General features: G+C 35.2%; 1 protein-coding gene across 2 annotated transcripts in view; it reads left to right on the top strand.

Moving 5' to 3' along the window:
* The window catches only part of SUGCT (succinyl-CoA:glutarate-CoA transferase), a 351908-nt gene that overhangs the window by 29683 nt on the left and 304652 nt on the right, over positions 1-17573 (top strand). For both annotated transcript variants that reach the window (XM_083378302.1, XM_083378303.1), the window contains exons 7-8: positions 4555-4646; positions 14024-14167. In XM_083378302.1, coding sequence (XP_083234428.1) covers positions 4555-4646; positions 14024-14167 — 236 coding nt within the window. The remainder of the gene's footprint in view (positions 1-4554; positions 4647-14023; positions 14168-17573) is intronic.

Raw genomic sequence — 17573 nt, 5'->3', positions numbered from 1 at the left:
TTCTGCCCCTTTGGTTCCCCAAAAACCTATGGGCTTCCTCTCACTCCCTTGTCATTATTCGCTTACTTACAATTCCTCCATAGCTACCCTGTCACAATCACAAATTTATCTTTTGAAGATACCATTTTGCAGGACTTCTTTATTTTATTTTTAAAAAAGGTTAAAATACAAAATTCCAGAAAATTGAAAAGAAAAAACAAATAAAAAACACAAAAGAAGCAAGGCATTAAAAAGTGCATTATAAAACAAAGAAAATAAATGTATTAATCAGTATTCAAGTAGTGGGGATAACATTTGTATAGGTCAGGGGTCGGCAACCTCGGCTCTTTTATGACTCGTGGACTTCAACTCCCAGAATTCCTGCTCAGGAATTCTGGGAGTTGAAGTCCACGAGTCATAAAAGAGCCGAGGTTGCCTACCCCTGGTATAGGTGTTGGGGTTTTTTCAATGCACTCTTTTAATGCCATGTTTATTTTGAGCAGGTTTTCTGTTCATTAAAAACTTCTTAAAGATGGAAAGAAGGTGGAAGGCAACAATGCAAGAGAACGCATCTGATTTTCAAACTTTTATTGATTTAATAAAATATAAAATACAAAGAGAAATTCAAAAAAGTAATAGAAAAGTAGGAGGAGGGGAGAGAAAGGGAAAAAAAGATATAGCGCAAAAAAGGGAAAAGCAAAGAAAAAGACACCAACTTCTGACTCTTTAGCACAGTGGAAGGTAACAACATTACAGCCACAACATTTTACTTTTACACAGCAATAGGCGCAAGCCATTTCTATAATAATAAACCTATCTAATTAGTAAGAACAACATCAAAGTTTCATTTCTTTTTTCATTGCAAGCACAAAATCTGGAAGCAATTTCAAAATAGAAACAAGATTAGATATATTCTCTTCTTTGGATAAAAGAATCAATTTGACCATCTCTGTTTTTCTTTGCTGTGGGGAATAGTATGTTTCTGTTAACTCATTAATCATTATCATAATTCATATTAAGAAAATCCTCTTTATTTTTTATTTCTTTTTAATCCTAAAGGGAGGAAACACTTTGTCTAATTTTGATATTTTACTAACTTTAAAAAATATTCAAGTAGTCCCTTCATTTTAAACCCAGAATCCAAAACACAATATTACATTAGAGCTTTCATTCAAGTATATATATATATATCATACCAATATAAGTCCAGTTATCTCCAATTAGCTCAGACATGTCAAACACAAGGCCCGGGGGCCAGATTTGGCCCACGAAGTGGTTTCATGCGGCCCGTGAAGACATCCTGGAAACAGTGAGGGAACAGCCCCCACTGCCTTGGCCCTGGCCCAGAGGTCCTCCTTCTGCCAGAGACCCTCAGATCTGTCCCACTCCTGCCCAGGCCCCCATAGGCACCCTTGATGCGAACCATGTAGAGCTGGCCATGCCCACCCAGTAGGCCATACACACACTAGCCACGCCCACCCAGTAGGCCACACCCACCCTGGCCATACCCACCCGGCCACCTGAGGGAAACTGCAATGTTGATGCGGCCCTCAGTGAAATTGAGTTTGACACCCCTGAATTAGCTCATTGAATTCAAATCTCTCCCTTGAGTTTATCCTCATGGAGTAAATCTTTTTCTTCTCTTATTTTCAAATTTAATCAATAGTACTTTACAAACTTTGGGAATTATTCAGCATTACATAAAAGGACAGAAGACATGCATTTATAAACTCATTTTATATATACAAAACTACCTTAAAGCTTTCTTTCAATACATATATCAAATTTATAAAAAAAAATCCATCCTAACTAATTACAACCTTAAATATAAGCCACTCCCTCCAGCTTATCTTCATAAAATGAAATTTTTTCTTCTCAGGATTTCTGTCTTTTTTTCAAGAAATTTTCAGCTTTATTTATATCCATGAAAAAATATCCCAAAGTTGTTCTCTTGGAGATTAACCTGGAGCAGATCCTTGTAGAATAAACTTTCCTTCTCTAAGATGTCTAACATATCTTTTTTTTTCCCTCAAAGGTTTCTTGTTCTTGTTAGTATCCATGAAGAAAAAGTCCCAAACCTGACCTCTTAGGAGTTGTAAATTTACTTGGTACTCTTGTTTCAGTTGCACTGGGAAGGTTATATTCAAACCATCATTATAATAAAAGCGCACATATTTTTTGCGGCTCCCAGTTTTTCCTTTTGTGAGGGAACCAGTTCCGAGTGGCTCTTTCACTGTTTCAGATTGCTGACCCCTGGTCTAGACCAAAGACAATTGTTTTATAAAAATATTTATCAAAATATGAACTACTTACATTTCAAATCTTTGGGACCAGAGTCAAAGCAGAGCTGTTCAACCTACATATCTCTTTTCATTAATGATTACTTTTATGTTCAAACTGCCTATATCCAGCATAACATTCTTGCTGTTTTCGGAATGGTTTCAATGTTCTATCTGCCTGTTTTGCTTACGGTTTGGCTCAGAAAATAATGAAGTAGTATTACTGTAATCTGTAATTTAGAAGTAAAATTACTGTAATCTGGTTTAAATTTATTATATTTACTTTCTCAAACAGGCACTAAGAAATGAACTTTTATGGATATTTAATATGGTCTGGTTTAATTGGAAACTGAACAAAGAAAATGGTCTTCCTGCTATACTCTGAAGAGTAACCTTTGTATGAACAACTGCTATTCCCATGAAACACTGATGGATATACAGTATGTATAGACTTTACAGGGTGGATGAAGCTCTAGAGCAGGGGTGTCAAACTGCCAGCACGTGGGCTGGTTGCATCATACGGAGGCCACACCCACCCCAGCTCTGGCAATACAAAAAAAGTTGTGACATGTGACCTGACGTGGCGAGTTTGACACCCATGTTCTAGAGATTTTGTGGTATCACATAGTGAGGACCAGTGCAAAAATATAATTTCAGATATTTTATGATTCCTAGCTTATAGTGCTAGCAAAAGAAGGGGAGCAAAATTAACTGTAGCTCCAAAGGAGTAAATCTACAGGCCTTTACAGAAACAAATTGGCTTAAAGCAAACAAGTATTTTCAGTTTTGAAATAAGGTGAAAGAGATATATAGAGAGTTATTCATAACAGCTTTCTAAAAAAAGAAAATAAATAACTAGAATTTACCAAATAGCATACAGACTTGTACATTTCCTTGTTGAACTTGTGGCTAGTGGCAGAATTATTAGGTTATATTGTGGGAAGCCACCCTATTTTCAAGTAATTGAATATTTTTATTTATATTTAAAAATATTTTTAGAATAACAAGTAACTTTGTTGTGGAATTAAATTTTCATAAGATATATCTTGGGTTCAGTAAGCTGGTTTATGTGATGCTTTTCAGTGTGCAGGGAAGTTATAATGGAATAACGTATTTGAATGAAAATATGCAAAAAATTAGCTACCTTGAAGAATTAACGAGCATTTCACTTCAAATAAACTATGTGCAATTTGTATTTATTGCAAGCAAATAAGACAGCATGGAAATTAAGTTGAACAAACTTTATTATTCATATTCAGCTGCTTTTGTTCCCTGTATTGATTTGTTCCTTTTCAGCTTTAAATGAAAGAGTACATCTGGTAATATATATTGGCAGAGGGAGATAAACCATATTCCTTTGCTGCAGAAGAGACAACTTGCTTGACATTCAGCAGTGGATTTCAGTACAGCTGTTCTGTTTCAGGGTTACTAGAAACCAAATGTCCTTTGATATTTCTGATAATAAGCAGAATCAGTGTCTGACGCCTATGTATCACGGCTGACTTGAGAAGCAACTGAGAATCATGTTTTCCATTTTTATTATGCTTTCAAGGAATTGTATAGATACATTTTTATTTCCTAACAAAACATTCCTTATATCGAGAGAATTGACATCTGACTTAAGCCAAGAAGCCAGGCATTGATAAGTCATAAGGAACCCTCTTTTGCAGTTTATTGAGTAGTCATCTGATGTTCTCTGAACCAAGGAATAGTGCTAATATGCACTATACTTCCAATTCAGTAAAAAAAAATTGCTATGTTTTCACTTTTTAGGGTGAAATTGTGATGTGATCAATTTGTCTAGGCAAATGAATGTAATTGTTATATGAGCTTGTGTCGTGCATTAATTCAGTGACCATAAAAAAATTGAAAGCCAGCTGTTGGAATGTAGTGGTGAAATTTGCACAATTTTCAGATAGCTTAGACCAGACATGTCAAACTCGTGATGTCATGTGACGTATCAGAGCTTTTTCTCCATTGCCGCCAATGGGGTGGGTGCGGTTTCCTCGTAATGCGTCCCGCCCGCAGGCCGGCAGTTTGACACCCCTTCCTTAGACTTTACCTATTTCTAATTCTTATGCTATTTTGCTGTATTTGCTGACTACAAATGAAATTATATACAGATCTAGTGTACATTCTGTTCTGATTAATACAGAGGAAAAAGCATGTGGTCAATATAGCCTGAATATTTATAATTGAGATAGCATAATGCTTCTATTTAGTTGCCGCAGAGTTCACTGCTACTGGTAGCATATTTACCTTCTCTTTCTCTCTCTCTCTTTTTGCAATTTTTAAGGCTATGGTCAGACTGGTCCAAAATTTCAACAAGCAGGTTATGACTCAGTTGCAGCTGCTGTTTCTGGACTTTTGCATATCACAGGGCCTGAGGTATGTTTCTGCAAGTAAAATAAAATCCTGTTGTTAAAACTGAAAATTTCATTAGTATATATCATAAGGCATATAGTAATGAGCAGAATTAATAAAGTTAGGAAATAAAAATCAATGGAAAGAACTTACAGTAAATATATAAGTACAAATAATCTCAGGTGGTTTGAATTACATAAATTATAATTGTTGCATTGCTTTCAGATTATCAACAATTTGTAAGATTGTGATACTAAGAAAAAATGCTTTCTTAGCCATAAGAATTACTTTCAATTTGTTCCTATAATCATTTGATTCCTGCATATACATAACTATATTTGTTAGCCAGTTTGAAATTAATTAAGTAATTAATTACAGCATACAGTATATTCACTACCTATTTCTAACAGAAGAAAAATAAAATCATCAGCAAATAAGGACATGAGACGGTAAAAACAATATACTTCTAAGTATAGGTAGCCCTAAAAGTATAGCCTTAATGCAGTCGGCCCTTAGGGTTGTAAGGCAAAACTGTCGTAACATGAATTGGCCTCATTTTTATATTTTTAACCACACTTTGTTAAGTAAATCAACCAGGTCATTAAGTCAATGAAGATCAGTTTGCTGTTTGCTTCAGTTCATTAAATGACCTCCACAATTGTTAGGTGAACCAAGAGGCTTGAGAATTTGCAGGGTTGTCCAGCATGAAACCTCCAGAGGGAATCGCTGCCACCTCCCATCAGGTGTTCTACAAACAATCTACAGTAGTACATATTAATCCATATTAACTTTACAGGATTAATCTGCTTTCTGTAAATACTGGCTAGTATTTCTGCAACCAATTCTAAGGTAAAACCAAACAAGCATAGTAATGAAAACACTTTATTTCTGTTAACTCCTTACAAACAAGCATAGTAGTTTATAAAATATTTACCAAAAAGCACAGTATTATAATGAAAAATCATATTTTAAAGTACTTTCAAGGATAACTACAGTATTCCAGTCATCAAAGTAACAGCAATCAAAGAAGCAACAAAGGCAGCAATGAGAGTTTCACTCCTCTAGTCCTTTTCCCAGCAGCAATAAAAAAAGCATACAAGCTCAAGTACTAACTGTACAGGCCAGGTTAATCATCTGTGCCAAAAGCCTATTGCAATAGGATTATCATAGCTGTTTTGCCAAATGCAATCAAGGTGGGAGCATCCTAGTACATTTAGGAATAAAGTATTTAATAATATAGGCTTCCACAGGAAAAGAACACTTCTGTACTTCCTCAATTTATATCTTATAGGAGGTAGAGACATAAAATAGTCTGTTTTGCAACAAACTCACAGGGTGCATTGATTCTGACAAGGGGAGAAACATCTTGTAAGTAAATAAATACCATACTTTTAGAATTTTAAGATTAAAATCAGCACCTTGAATCAAGCCTATCAGCTTATGGGTAACCAAAGTAGTGTTTCCAGCATAACATTTATGAAATCTATTTTCTTTTGTTAGTAGTAGAGTGCAGTATTTTAGCTACCGGTAATTGCATCTTCATTATCTTGAAGTGTAGTTCACATTCTAAAGTGTGTTGTAATTGTCTAATAATAATGACGACAAAAATCTGTTTTTTTTCATTTTCTATCATTTATTGTGAATAACTCCTGTCACTAAAATAGGGTGAACCTGTGGCTGCTATAGGTATCAGCATAAATATTTGGGAGTACAAGAATCTTGCAGGTCCTGTATTGGAGGTTCTGAAGCTAGAGAATAGTTGTAATGAATTATGTAAGCTACAGTTGTATTTTTCTTTACCCCAAAATTCATTCTTAAGTAAGCCATATATCTCAACATCTCATTTGCAGGACAAAGACAATAAGAGTTTGTTTTGTATATCAAAAAATCTTCATTTTTAAAAAGAAAGATATATCTACGAAGTTGAAATTATATGTGATGATCGGACATTCTGATCCTTCTAATTTTATATATATTTCTCCCTCTCTCTGATTTGATTGCAAATAGCTTGATAAATATTTTTTAAACCAACTTATTTTTTGTTGGAACAGATTGCTGGGAATAATTTAGGGTTTGCAATATGATATGGAATGCTGAAAAATAGAAAAATGTTACCTTTAGAGAAATGTATAAAAACCCAAACAGTATTCATAAATTAAAAGATATTTAAAAAGCAAAGACCCCTTCATGGATTACTGCCCTGTCGTGGCGAAGGGGCTTGCAATGAATGAAGCTATGAACTATGCTGTGCAGGGCCACCCAAGACAGACAGGTCATAGCAGAGAGTTCTGGCAAAATGTGATCCACTGAAGAAGGAAATGGCAACCCACTCCAGTATCTTTGCCATGAAAACCCCATGGACGGTACCAAAAGGCAAAAAGATATGACGCTGGAAGATGAGCCCCTCAGGTCGGAAGGCAGTATGCTACTGGGGAAGAGCAGAGGGCTAGTACTAGTAGTGCCAGAAAGAATGAAGCGACTGGGCCAAAGCTGAAAGGACGCTCAGCTGTGGATGTATCTGGTGGTGAAAGGAAAGTTTGGTTCTATGAAGCCCTACAGCACCTTATAGAACTAACACCAAAAAATGATGTCCTTATCATCATGGGGGATTGGAATGCTAAAGTAGGAAGCCAAAAGATAACTGGAATAACAGGCAGGGCACAGGTTGATAGAATTTTGTCAAGAGAATACGATGGTCATAGCAAACACTCTTTTTCAACAAACCAAAAGACGGCTCTACACATGGACATCACCAGACGGTCAACACAGAAATCAGATTGACTATGTGCTCTGCAGCCAAAAATGGAGAAGCTCTATACAGTCAGTAAAAACAAGATCAGGAGCTGACTCTGGCTCAGATCATGAGCTTCTTGTTGCAAAATTTAGGCTTAAACTGAAGAAAGTAGGGAAAAGCACTAGGCCACTCAGGTATGAACTAAATCATATCCATGACGAATATACACTAGAGGTGACAAATAGATTTAAGGAATTAGATCTGATAGACAGAGTACCTGAGGAACTATGGACGGAGATTCGCAACATTGTACAAGAGGTAGCAACTAAAACCATCCCAAAGAAAAAGAAATGCAAGAAAGCAAAATGGTTGTCTGAGGAAGCTTTGCAAATAGCTGAGGAAAAGAGGGAAGCGAAAGGCAAGGGAGAAAAAGAAAGATACACCCAACTGAATGCAGAATTCCAGAGAATAGCTAGAAGAGATAAGAATGCCTTCTTAAATGAACAGTGCAAAGAAATAAAAGAAAACAATAAAATAGGGAGGACCAGAGATCTCTTCAAGAAAATTGGAGAGATGAAGGGAACGTTTCATGCAAAAATGGGCATGATTAAGGACCAAAATGGCAGGGACCTAACAGAGGCAGAAGAGATTAAGAAGAGGTGGCAAAATTACACTTTTACTGCATCGTCTTTTAAGATTTTGAATAGCTCAGCTGAAATACTGTCACCTCCACTAGCTTTGTTGTTGCTCAGCTTTCCTAAGGCCCATTTCACATCACATTCTAGGATGTCTGGCTCGAGGTCAGTGACCACCTCATCGTGGTTATCAGGGACGTTAAGCTCATTCTTGTATAGATGATGGGGAAGAAATAGATGGGGAAGAAATGGAGGTAGTGACAGATTTTATTTTCTTGGGCTCCAAGATTACCGCAGACGGGGACTGCAGCCAAGAAATTTTGTGGGGAGGAAAGCCATGGCAAATCTAGACAGCACACTAAAAATCAGAGACATTACCCTGCCAACAAAAGTGCATATAGTCAGGGCTATGGTCTTCCCAGTTGCAATGTATGGCTGTGAAAGTTGGACCATAAGAAAGGCTGAGCGCCAAACAATTGAGGTCTTTGAACTATAGTGCTGGGGAAGACTCCTGCGAGGCGATCAAGCCGGTCAGTCCTAGAGGAGATCAACCCTGACTACTCTATCGAAGGCCAGATGCTGAAGTTGAAACTCAAATACTTTGGCCCCCTAATGAGAAGGAAGGACTCACTGGAGAAGAGCCTAATGCTGGGAAAAATTGAGGGCAAGAGAAGAACGGGACTACAGAGAATGGATGGAGTCACTGAAGCAGTAGTTGTGAGCTTAAATGGACTCCAGAAGATAGTAGAGTACAGGAAGGCCTGAAGGAACGTTGTCCATGGGGTTGCGATGGGTCGGACATGACTTTGCCACTAACAACAACAACAACAAAGCAAAGAAAGGCATGGTAAAATATTGTCTAGTATAAGATGGAGATTTACAGTTCTCAGATATTTTTAAACTTTCATTGTTGGCTTTATCATTTGGAGCTTCCAGAACATGTAATTCAAAAACTTAAAGACTCTGAGCTTGTCAGCTAGAAAGCTGACAGCTCCGGTTTGAGACCTGAGCACTGCACGCCATGGTGAGGTCCCATTACTTGGTTCAGCTTCTGCCAGCTTAGCAGTTAGAAAGCATGCAAATGTGTAGGTACCATTTTGGTGGGAAGGTAAGTCATGCTAGCTACATAACCATAGAAGTGTCTTCGAACATCACTAGCTTCTTCAGCTAAGAAACAGAGATAAGCATCGTTTCCTGGAGTTACATATGACTGGACAGGGAAAACCTTTACCTTACATTTCTTTTAATTTCTAAGTATATTATGCATTGTAATTGTAAACTTTCCAGTATGGGATTTTCCCCCAGATGATTAATATTCTTTGGCTATTATGAAAAAAATTAAATTTTTATTCAGCTAGATCATTCTGTAAGGTGAACATATGAGAAACAGTCTGTTGACCTACAATTTAGTCTTTCAGATAGAGATGCTAGCTTACATATAGTACAGTAACAGAAGCATATATGGATTAAAATTGATTGCATTTGTAGTATGCTAGCCAAAATGTTTAAAAGTGGACTGGAACATTCCTTATCATTATTAGGGAATTCAGCAGAGGATGACTAAAGCTGAACTTTCCCTAGCCTAGTAAAGTTTTATTGGCCAAATCCTTGATAGGGGGTGAAGATTATGGTTTGCAAGTGAGTGTATGAAAAATTGCAACTTGAAGTGTAAGATTAATACATTATAAAAAGTATGAATTAATGACATCATATAATCACAATTTGCAATCTAGTTTCAGCTTCATATTGACTTCCTTTGTTGAAGCCAACTGTAAAGGTGACAAAGAATGATCATATAACCTGGGATGCTTGTGACCATTGTAAATGGATAATTTTATTTTTATTTATTTTAATCCCATTTATATCCCGCCCTTCTCCGAAGACTCAGGGCGGCTTACAATCTAAGAAGCACAAATCAATGTGCTTAGCAATAGCCTTCATTCTATGTATAGGCCTGCTTATTAGGGCTTTCGCCCCCCCCCAGCGGCATTATTACAAAGTCAGCTTAATTGCCCCCAACAATCTGGGTCCTCATTTTACCTACCTCGGAAGGATGGAAGGCTGAGTCAACCTTGAGCCTGGTGGGACTCGAACCTGCACTAATGGCAGGCAGCCATTATCAAGTGCCCAAATTGTGATAATGTGACTATGGGAACATTGCAATGGCCAGAAGGTTGAATACTAGTTATAATTCTACTTTTTCAGGATCATTGTAAATTTGAATAGAAGCTAAACAAGGCAGTAATTAACTTAGAACTACCTCTAGTTAATTGGTGACATAAATGGATGAGTGAGAATGAGATGATATCACCAAACAAGTGACTGGACCATTCAGACATTCAAGAATAAATGTGAACATGACTGGTGTTTAGAAATAAATCTGTTTCATATAAACAATTAAAAATATGATTATTCTTATTTAAACTGTGTAGAAGAATGAATATAAATCTAAATGCATGATAGATTTACTTGTTTGTAATGAATGTTTGAGAGGAATATTGAATAAATGTTCTCAGTGTAGGAATGCCAGTTGTTGCTCATTTAAAGATTGGATCTTGGGAAAAAGTGGAAAAAAAGGAAAGAGGAGACATAAGCTAGGGTAAGAGTATAGCAATTATAAGAAAAGAAGTATGAGTGTGGTATGAAAAGTAATATGACTAGAAAGTGAACATAAAATGCTTGTGCAACTGCTTGGAACAGAGTAAATACAACTATGTTGCAGAGTGCTGCAAAATATGATGAATTATGCTAATGGAAGCATGATAGAAAGAATTCTTAATAATAAAATAGGTGACAAATGAGCAAAAAGTGAACATTTGTACTCAAAAGAAGCTGTATTTTGGGTTGACACTCAAGTATTAGAAGCCAATGCCAAATAAATTGTATGATACTATGAGGAAAATAGACAGGAATCAAGACCAAGATAATTCTATTTGATAAGGAAAACAGAGTGAAAAGTTGTAAGTTGTATATAAATGGCAAAAAAATGGAGCAAATAAATGAATGTATATATTTTTAACAGAATGTCTATTAAAAGTGGAAAAATAGAATGAGAAATGTTAAGATGTATAAATGCTCATAGAAAGGTAGTAGTTAATATCTATCCTTTTGTGAGAGTGAATGTCAGTTGAAAATGGCTACATATACTGTAAGAGTGTTCAGGCCACTTCATTAAATGGAAGTGAGCATTAATTACATTAGGAGGAACATAGAAGTACGTTGAATGAAATAAAGTATGTGCAGTAAAAGAAGGGATAAATGGGTGCTGAGTGAATGTTAATTGAAAACAAACATGAGCAACCAGTACAAAAAAGGTTTGATGGGATTGTTGAAATAATAAATGAAGATTGCAAAACAAATATATCAAATAACAATTAACGCTGGAAGGAAGGGGAAAATGAAGATTATTGTGATTGGATGGAGTTAAAGGATCTTTGAAAAGAAAGGTGAGAATTTACAAAAGAAATATTAAGCAATGTATGGACGTGATGGTCAATGCTAATTGCAATGGCAGAAAGATATACAGTAGTTAATGGCATAGGTGAAAAGTCATTTTAGTTATGCTTCCTTTCATTATCTGATGTCTTTAATTTCTTTGGTTTACTATCACTCTATTTCTGCGCTTTGCATAACATTGCTTTACCCTGAAAGAAATAATGTGATGGATGTGTATGTGTATATGTTGCACATGGACATTTCATTTAGTTATATATTTGCCTGCAAAGCTTTGATCTCTAGCCAACACATTTGGATAAAGATTAAAGCCAAAGGGTCTGTATTGCCTGAGTAAGAAAAATGGTGGCACATTTAGTGAATAAATCCAAGAGAAAATTACTAACAGTATCCAAATCTGTTCCACTCCCCGCTCAATTCTTTTTAAATGTGTTACAATTTAAAAATATAATTTTATTACATAAGATTATTATCATTCAGTGGTTAATTCAGTATTAATGTATGTGGTTTGAAATATTTACATAGCATAATTTTAATGGATTATTAATGTTGCTTAATTATTATATCCAATATAAGTGAAGTAGATTCTTTTGTCTGACACTTGGTCCTTTAGAATAAGTCAAAATGCTTCCCAAATGTGCCTGAATGCTGGAAGCAATTTTAAATAATCCTAAATGACTGTTCGTTAGCAGAGAGGTCTGAAATTAATAAGAAATTGGCTTCTGAACTGACATGCTAGATAATGAGTTGGGTGTCAGATGATGGCATTAAATATAGGCAGCCTTTTCTGCAATATATTTGGTTTAATCTCATGGTTCATATGTCTAATGAACCTTGAATAATATGCTTCATTTACTGTGCAATTTTATATATGCTTGCTTAGAAGTAATCCGTATTTTCAGTGGGATTTACTCTAAGGATTGAAACCATGCAGATATTCAATGCCTTTTTATTTATTTTTTGCATCTTTCTGTTATCTTTCATCTTCTCATTATAGAACAGGGTTTATAAACTCTATTTGTTGTTATGTACTATTCCATATAGACAAATTATTATGATTTAAGAGATGTTTCCTGCAAATATCCCATTGAAGAAAGTATTCTATGTGATTTGAATATTATTTCTAGCCTATTGAAATAAGAATTTCAGATGATTCAAACAGAGCATTATTATTAAATCAACATATTCCCAAGCACATCACTGATAAATTTTGCAAAGTTTGAGAATATGACAAGAAAGCCTAACCTTTTGCAATTGTGCTGAAGCTTGGATAATACTTACGCTTGGAAACTGGTATCAGCACCTAGCATCTTTGGAGAGATTCTAGTGGTGTTGTCAGCCTTGGATCACTTATATTGATTTGTGGTCCAGCTTGTCAAGTGGCAGATACAACAGGTTTTTATTTTTTCATGTGAACTGATTTAGCATCATGTTGAATATTCAGAATGACTGATGAAGGATGGGGAAGCCAGACAGTATAGTTTTCTGGGCTGGTTTCTATACTTTGTACTACCTTCCAATGAAAAAAAATATATCATAGAGTTCCAAGTTGGAAGGAGCTAAAAATGTAATCTCATCTCTTGTCCAGTTTGGTTTTCTGCAGTGAACTGAGATATTCTGGATTGGCTAACATTAAAAGGATCAGCGTTTAGAAGTCCATGGTGGAATAGATTTGATAATCCAAAGAATATGAAATAAATGAAAAGTGCAAATAGCAATAGTGGTAGCACTTAAACTTATATACCGCTTCACAGTGCTTTGCAGCCCTCTCTAAATGGTTTACAGAGTCAGCATATTTTCCCCAACAATCTGGGTCCTCATTTTACCGACCTTAGAAGGATGGAAGGCTGAGTCAACCTTGAGCCAGTGAGAATTGAACTGCTGGTAATGGACAGTCAGCAGAATTAGCTTGCAATACTGCATTCTAACCACTGTGCCACCACAGCTTTTCTAAATCTTAAGTATATTGTTTTTTGTAGAAGTATCTTCCTCATTTCCCAGAAGATAAACAATTCTGAAGTGCAGAAATAGACATTCTTTTTCAGATGCAATAGAGACATAGAAGAGAATGTATGCTTAATCTTTCTTGATCCTTCCTCATTCGTATCCTAAAATGCCTGCAAACATAGATGATTTTTTTCCCAGCAAATATCCAGCCAGAGAAGGTATATTATGTAACTTTGATGGTGCTTCTGGAATCTTGAAATGGGAATCAGATAATGCATGCATTTCTTTGCCTAAACTATATTGTTTATCTAAGCAAAGATACCATCTCAACAGCTAGTGCATACATACTGAGAATTACCCTTCACAATACAGTGGTTTATTCAAATTGCTTCGGCTTTTTTCAACTTTTTAAAGTTATTGAAATGGTTAAATAGCTAGTTTAATTAATTAATTAATTTAGCAAATGTATATAATTGCCCATCTCATTGACTATGAAGTTTGCTTCTAAAGAAGTTTCATAGTTAAATGTTGTAAGAAGTGTTGTTCGAGTTGTAGCTTACAAAAGAAAACATTTTGGGAGTGACACAGGTATGATATATCAGTTTTATTGTCCTGATATTTCTTTTTCCTAGGGTGGTGAGCCAGTTAGGCCAGGCGTAGCTATGACTGACCTTGCTACAGGTTTATATGCATATGGAGCAATTATGGCTGCACTTCTTCAACGACATAAAACAGGGAAAGGAATGCACTTGGATTGCAATCTGCTTTCATCTCAGGTAAAGATTTACTCAATGACTGAATAATAATAAGCATATTTTGAATGGTTTTTTCACATATTAACTTTGCTCCATCTTAAAGGTTATTGTATGTATTGGTAGTCTTTAAGACCATTCGTTCAACAAATGTGCAAAATTACAACAATGCTGAAAAAAGTGATTTATGATGGATCCTTACACTTACGACTGTCACTACATTTGCACAATCACATGATCAAAATTTCCAACTTGGCATCTGGCATGTATTTATGATATTTGCAACATTCTGAACTCACCATTTGTGACCTTTCCAGGGGACTTCTAATTAAGCAAGGTTGATGGGGGAAGCTTAATGACCATGTGATTCATTTAATTGGTGATACACTTTATGACCATGGCAAAAAAGGTTGTAAGATTGAACACATTATAATTGATGATTATATTGCTTAGTGGTAGAAGCTTTGGTCCTAGTTGTGTTCATACATTGAGAATTACCTGATTTCTTCAGTCCAAAGAAGAATGCTGCCTCCATAGGAATGAAGATTTTATGGGTTTAAAATCTCTAAATGTTTATAATATTATCCAAATGATCATATATGAGAATTTGTGTCCTAATGATTGTCAATCTGCTTGTCATAATAACAGTATTTATATATCTTCAGTTGTGGTAAGAAGTCTGAATTGAACTCCAAAAGAGCCATTTCGATTCAGGAAGGTTGAAAATAGTAGGACAGTGAACTGGGCCTTGTGAAATCCTTGTAGGAAAGTTTGGCATATGTTCCCCTCCATTCAGCTACCTATATTTTTTACTTTTATGATTCATGATAAAAGTCTGAAAAGAGCTGGCTTAATCCTAGGCTTTAAGTTTTTTCAGTTTTGAGTTTTCTGAGTCCGGTGAACTTTTTCACAAGAATCTAGCAAGAGCTTTCTTTTTGAATGCGATATATAATTGTATAACTGTTCTTCCCCCCCCCCCCAATTCCTATATTTTAAAGATGTCGGATCCAATTTGGTACTTTTTCTAAACTTATAGGAGTAGATAACATTGTGGTCATAGACCTATAGACTTATCTTCCAAAATGAAAATTAAAGTAACATTTTAAAAATCTAATAATTTGGGATATAAGAAGAGAAGGTGAATCACCAAAGTCTTGCCACATGTTTTGATTTTGTGAAGTTAAAGGTAATCTGTAGGGAACATTTTGGATTAAAAATGTTGTTAATTTGTAAGTTAAGATTTTTTTAAAAAAATATTGAAATAAAACAAATAAAAATAAGGCTTTGCTCTCTAATATGTTCTGGGTTATGCATCTGAAGCTGCAATAAAATATGAATTTAATATTTTATATTTTAGAAGCCAGTGTGCATTTGATTGACAACATAGATGTATAAAATTTCCAGCATTTTTAATTTATCTCAGTGCACCCTGTTGGATACTTTAAAAAAGAAAAGCTACACTACATGATATTCATAGTAGGTTCACAAACTGCATAGTTTCGTTTTGGCTTAGCATAAAATATGAATCTAAGTTCTGTAGTCTATGCTTAAACATTATCTATTGAAACAGCATCACTAATGCCAGTAAAACAGTCTATAATTTTGCACAATGTGCAAATATTACTTATCTCTTAATATTAAAATATGATGAAGTATTCTAGAAGCAGAATCCAAAATATTGCAGACAATTCAGACTCCTGTTATTAAGGGTTTAAAAGCTCTGTTCCAGACATTAGTCAGCTTAGACATCCTTGGATTGTTTGACTCCTTCCTATCCCTTGTTATTTTCCCAATACTGGTGCTATTTTTAGATAGCTAAAATATGTGCTTATATAATTTCAATTTTGGTAGTTTGTTTAAAAATATCAGTCCATGAACACCTGAACTCTCTGACTTTGGTAAAGAGAATAGTAAGTAGTCAGCAAGAGAGTAGTAAGTAGTCACTACCTATAAGCAGTGTCTCATTTTCAAGAAAACAAAATCAAAATCTCTCTTGAACATGTATCCTAAATTAAGGGATGTTGGAATCCAGCATGAACTTACATCCAATTGTTCTTTGTATATGAACTTTTTACCCTTGATACGAAATGTCTTTGAACTTTTTCCTCACTTGCATGATTTATAATTGTCAATTCCCAGTCTTTTTAGCTTCAACATATAAACAATAGTTTTAGATGATAATAAATAAAAAGAAATGGTTTCTGGATGTGTTTCCATTTATGAAACTGATCTGCATCTTCTATTGTGGCTTGAAAATATTTCTTGAAAATTTTTAATATCATTCCTGCCTCTAATTGTAGTCAGTTGAGAACAAACAAATAAGAGACTCAGGTCATTCCAAATTCTGCAAGCTGACATTAAGCAAGAAACTTTACTCTTTGGCAATTTTTATTGCACATTTTTTTCTCTTTTTGCACAAAAAAAAGTTTTTTGCTTTGATCAAGAGGTTTACATGAGTAATCTTGGTTTCTTATTTTACTGCTGTTCTGCTGGGGAATCTACTTAGGAAACTGAGAACTTCAGCTTTGCTATGTAATATGGGACACTGTTCTAAATATAATCATATGTACACATGTGATATTCTTTATATTCCAAGTTTGCTGTTAAGTTTCTTCTCTGATTTTGATTATCCAGTTTAACGTTTATAGTATCCAGCATTTCAAACAAAGTGGCAACACCGACAAAGAGTTTATAAAACTCTTTATTTGCAAACATCATGGCTGCAGTCTTGAAGCTAGTGGTATAAATACAGTCAAGGTAGAGCAGAAGCCACCTAGGAGTCTGAAGACCCAGGGGGCCCCAGCCAAGCCTTTAAACCTGTAAAAAAAACCTGATCATATCTTGCTGCAGGGATAATACATACCCATAAAGTAGCAAAGGCAATTGCATAAGACAACTTAATAGTGAGTGTAGTGCAATCAGCAGAGACAGGCTGTTGGTAAGCACAGCAAACCTCAGTGTCTTCACTATGACTATATCATAGCAGAGTTACAGAAAAATGCCTTGTTGCTGGTACTTTGCCAACTAGTCCTGGAATTCTAAAATTATAAAAATTCTCTTCATTCCCTATATCTTGAAGGAAATAGTATGTTAGAAAACTCCTTTTTTCTAAAACTGAATTAAAACCCACTCCTTTGTATGCACATAAAACATGGATACATATAAAAAGGTCTAGGACAACTCGTCGCAGCTAACTTGCTACAGCCAGCCAACTTGCCACAGCCAAGTCACGGCAGGACAACTCTCCATGGCTAAGTTGCCACGGGACAATTCACCTTGGGTCAAAAGTTATACTAATATTGAAGAAATGATGGAATAGAATAATATTTAAAAGGATGCAAAAGAAGGGACAAAATTAAATATGAATGACAAAAATTGAAATATTTTTAAATTATTTTAAATAATTAACTTAAATTGTTGAATCGTCCCA

This window comes from Vipera ursinii (assembly GCF_947247035.1).
Source record: "Vipera ursinii genome assembly, chromosome: Z".
NCBI lineage: Eukaryota > Metazoa > Chordata > Lepidosauria > Squamata > Viperidae > Vipera > Vipera ursinii.
Note: the sequence above shows the minus strand (reverse complement) of the source record. Positions and strands in the feature narration are given on the sequence as shown.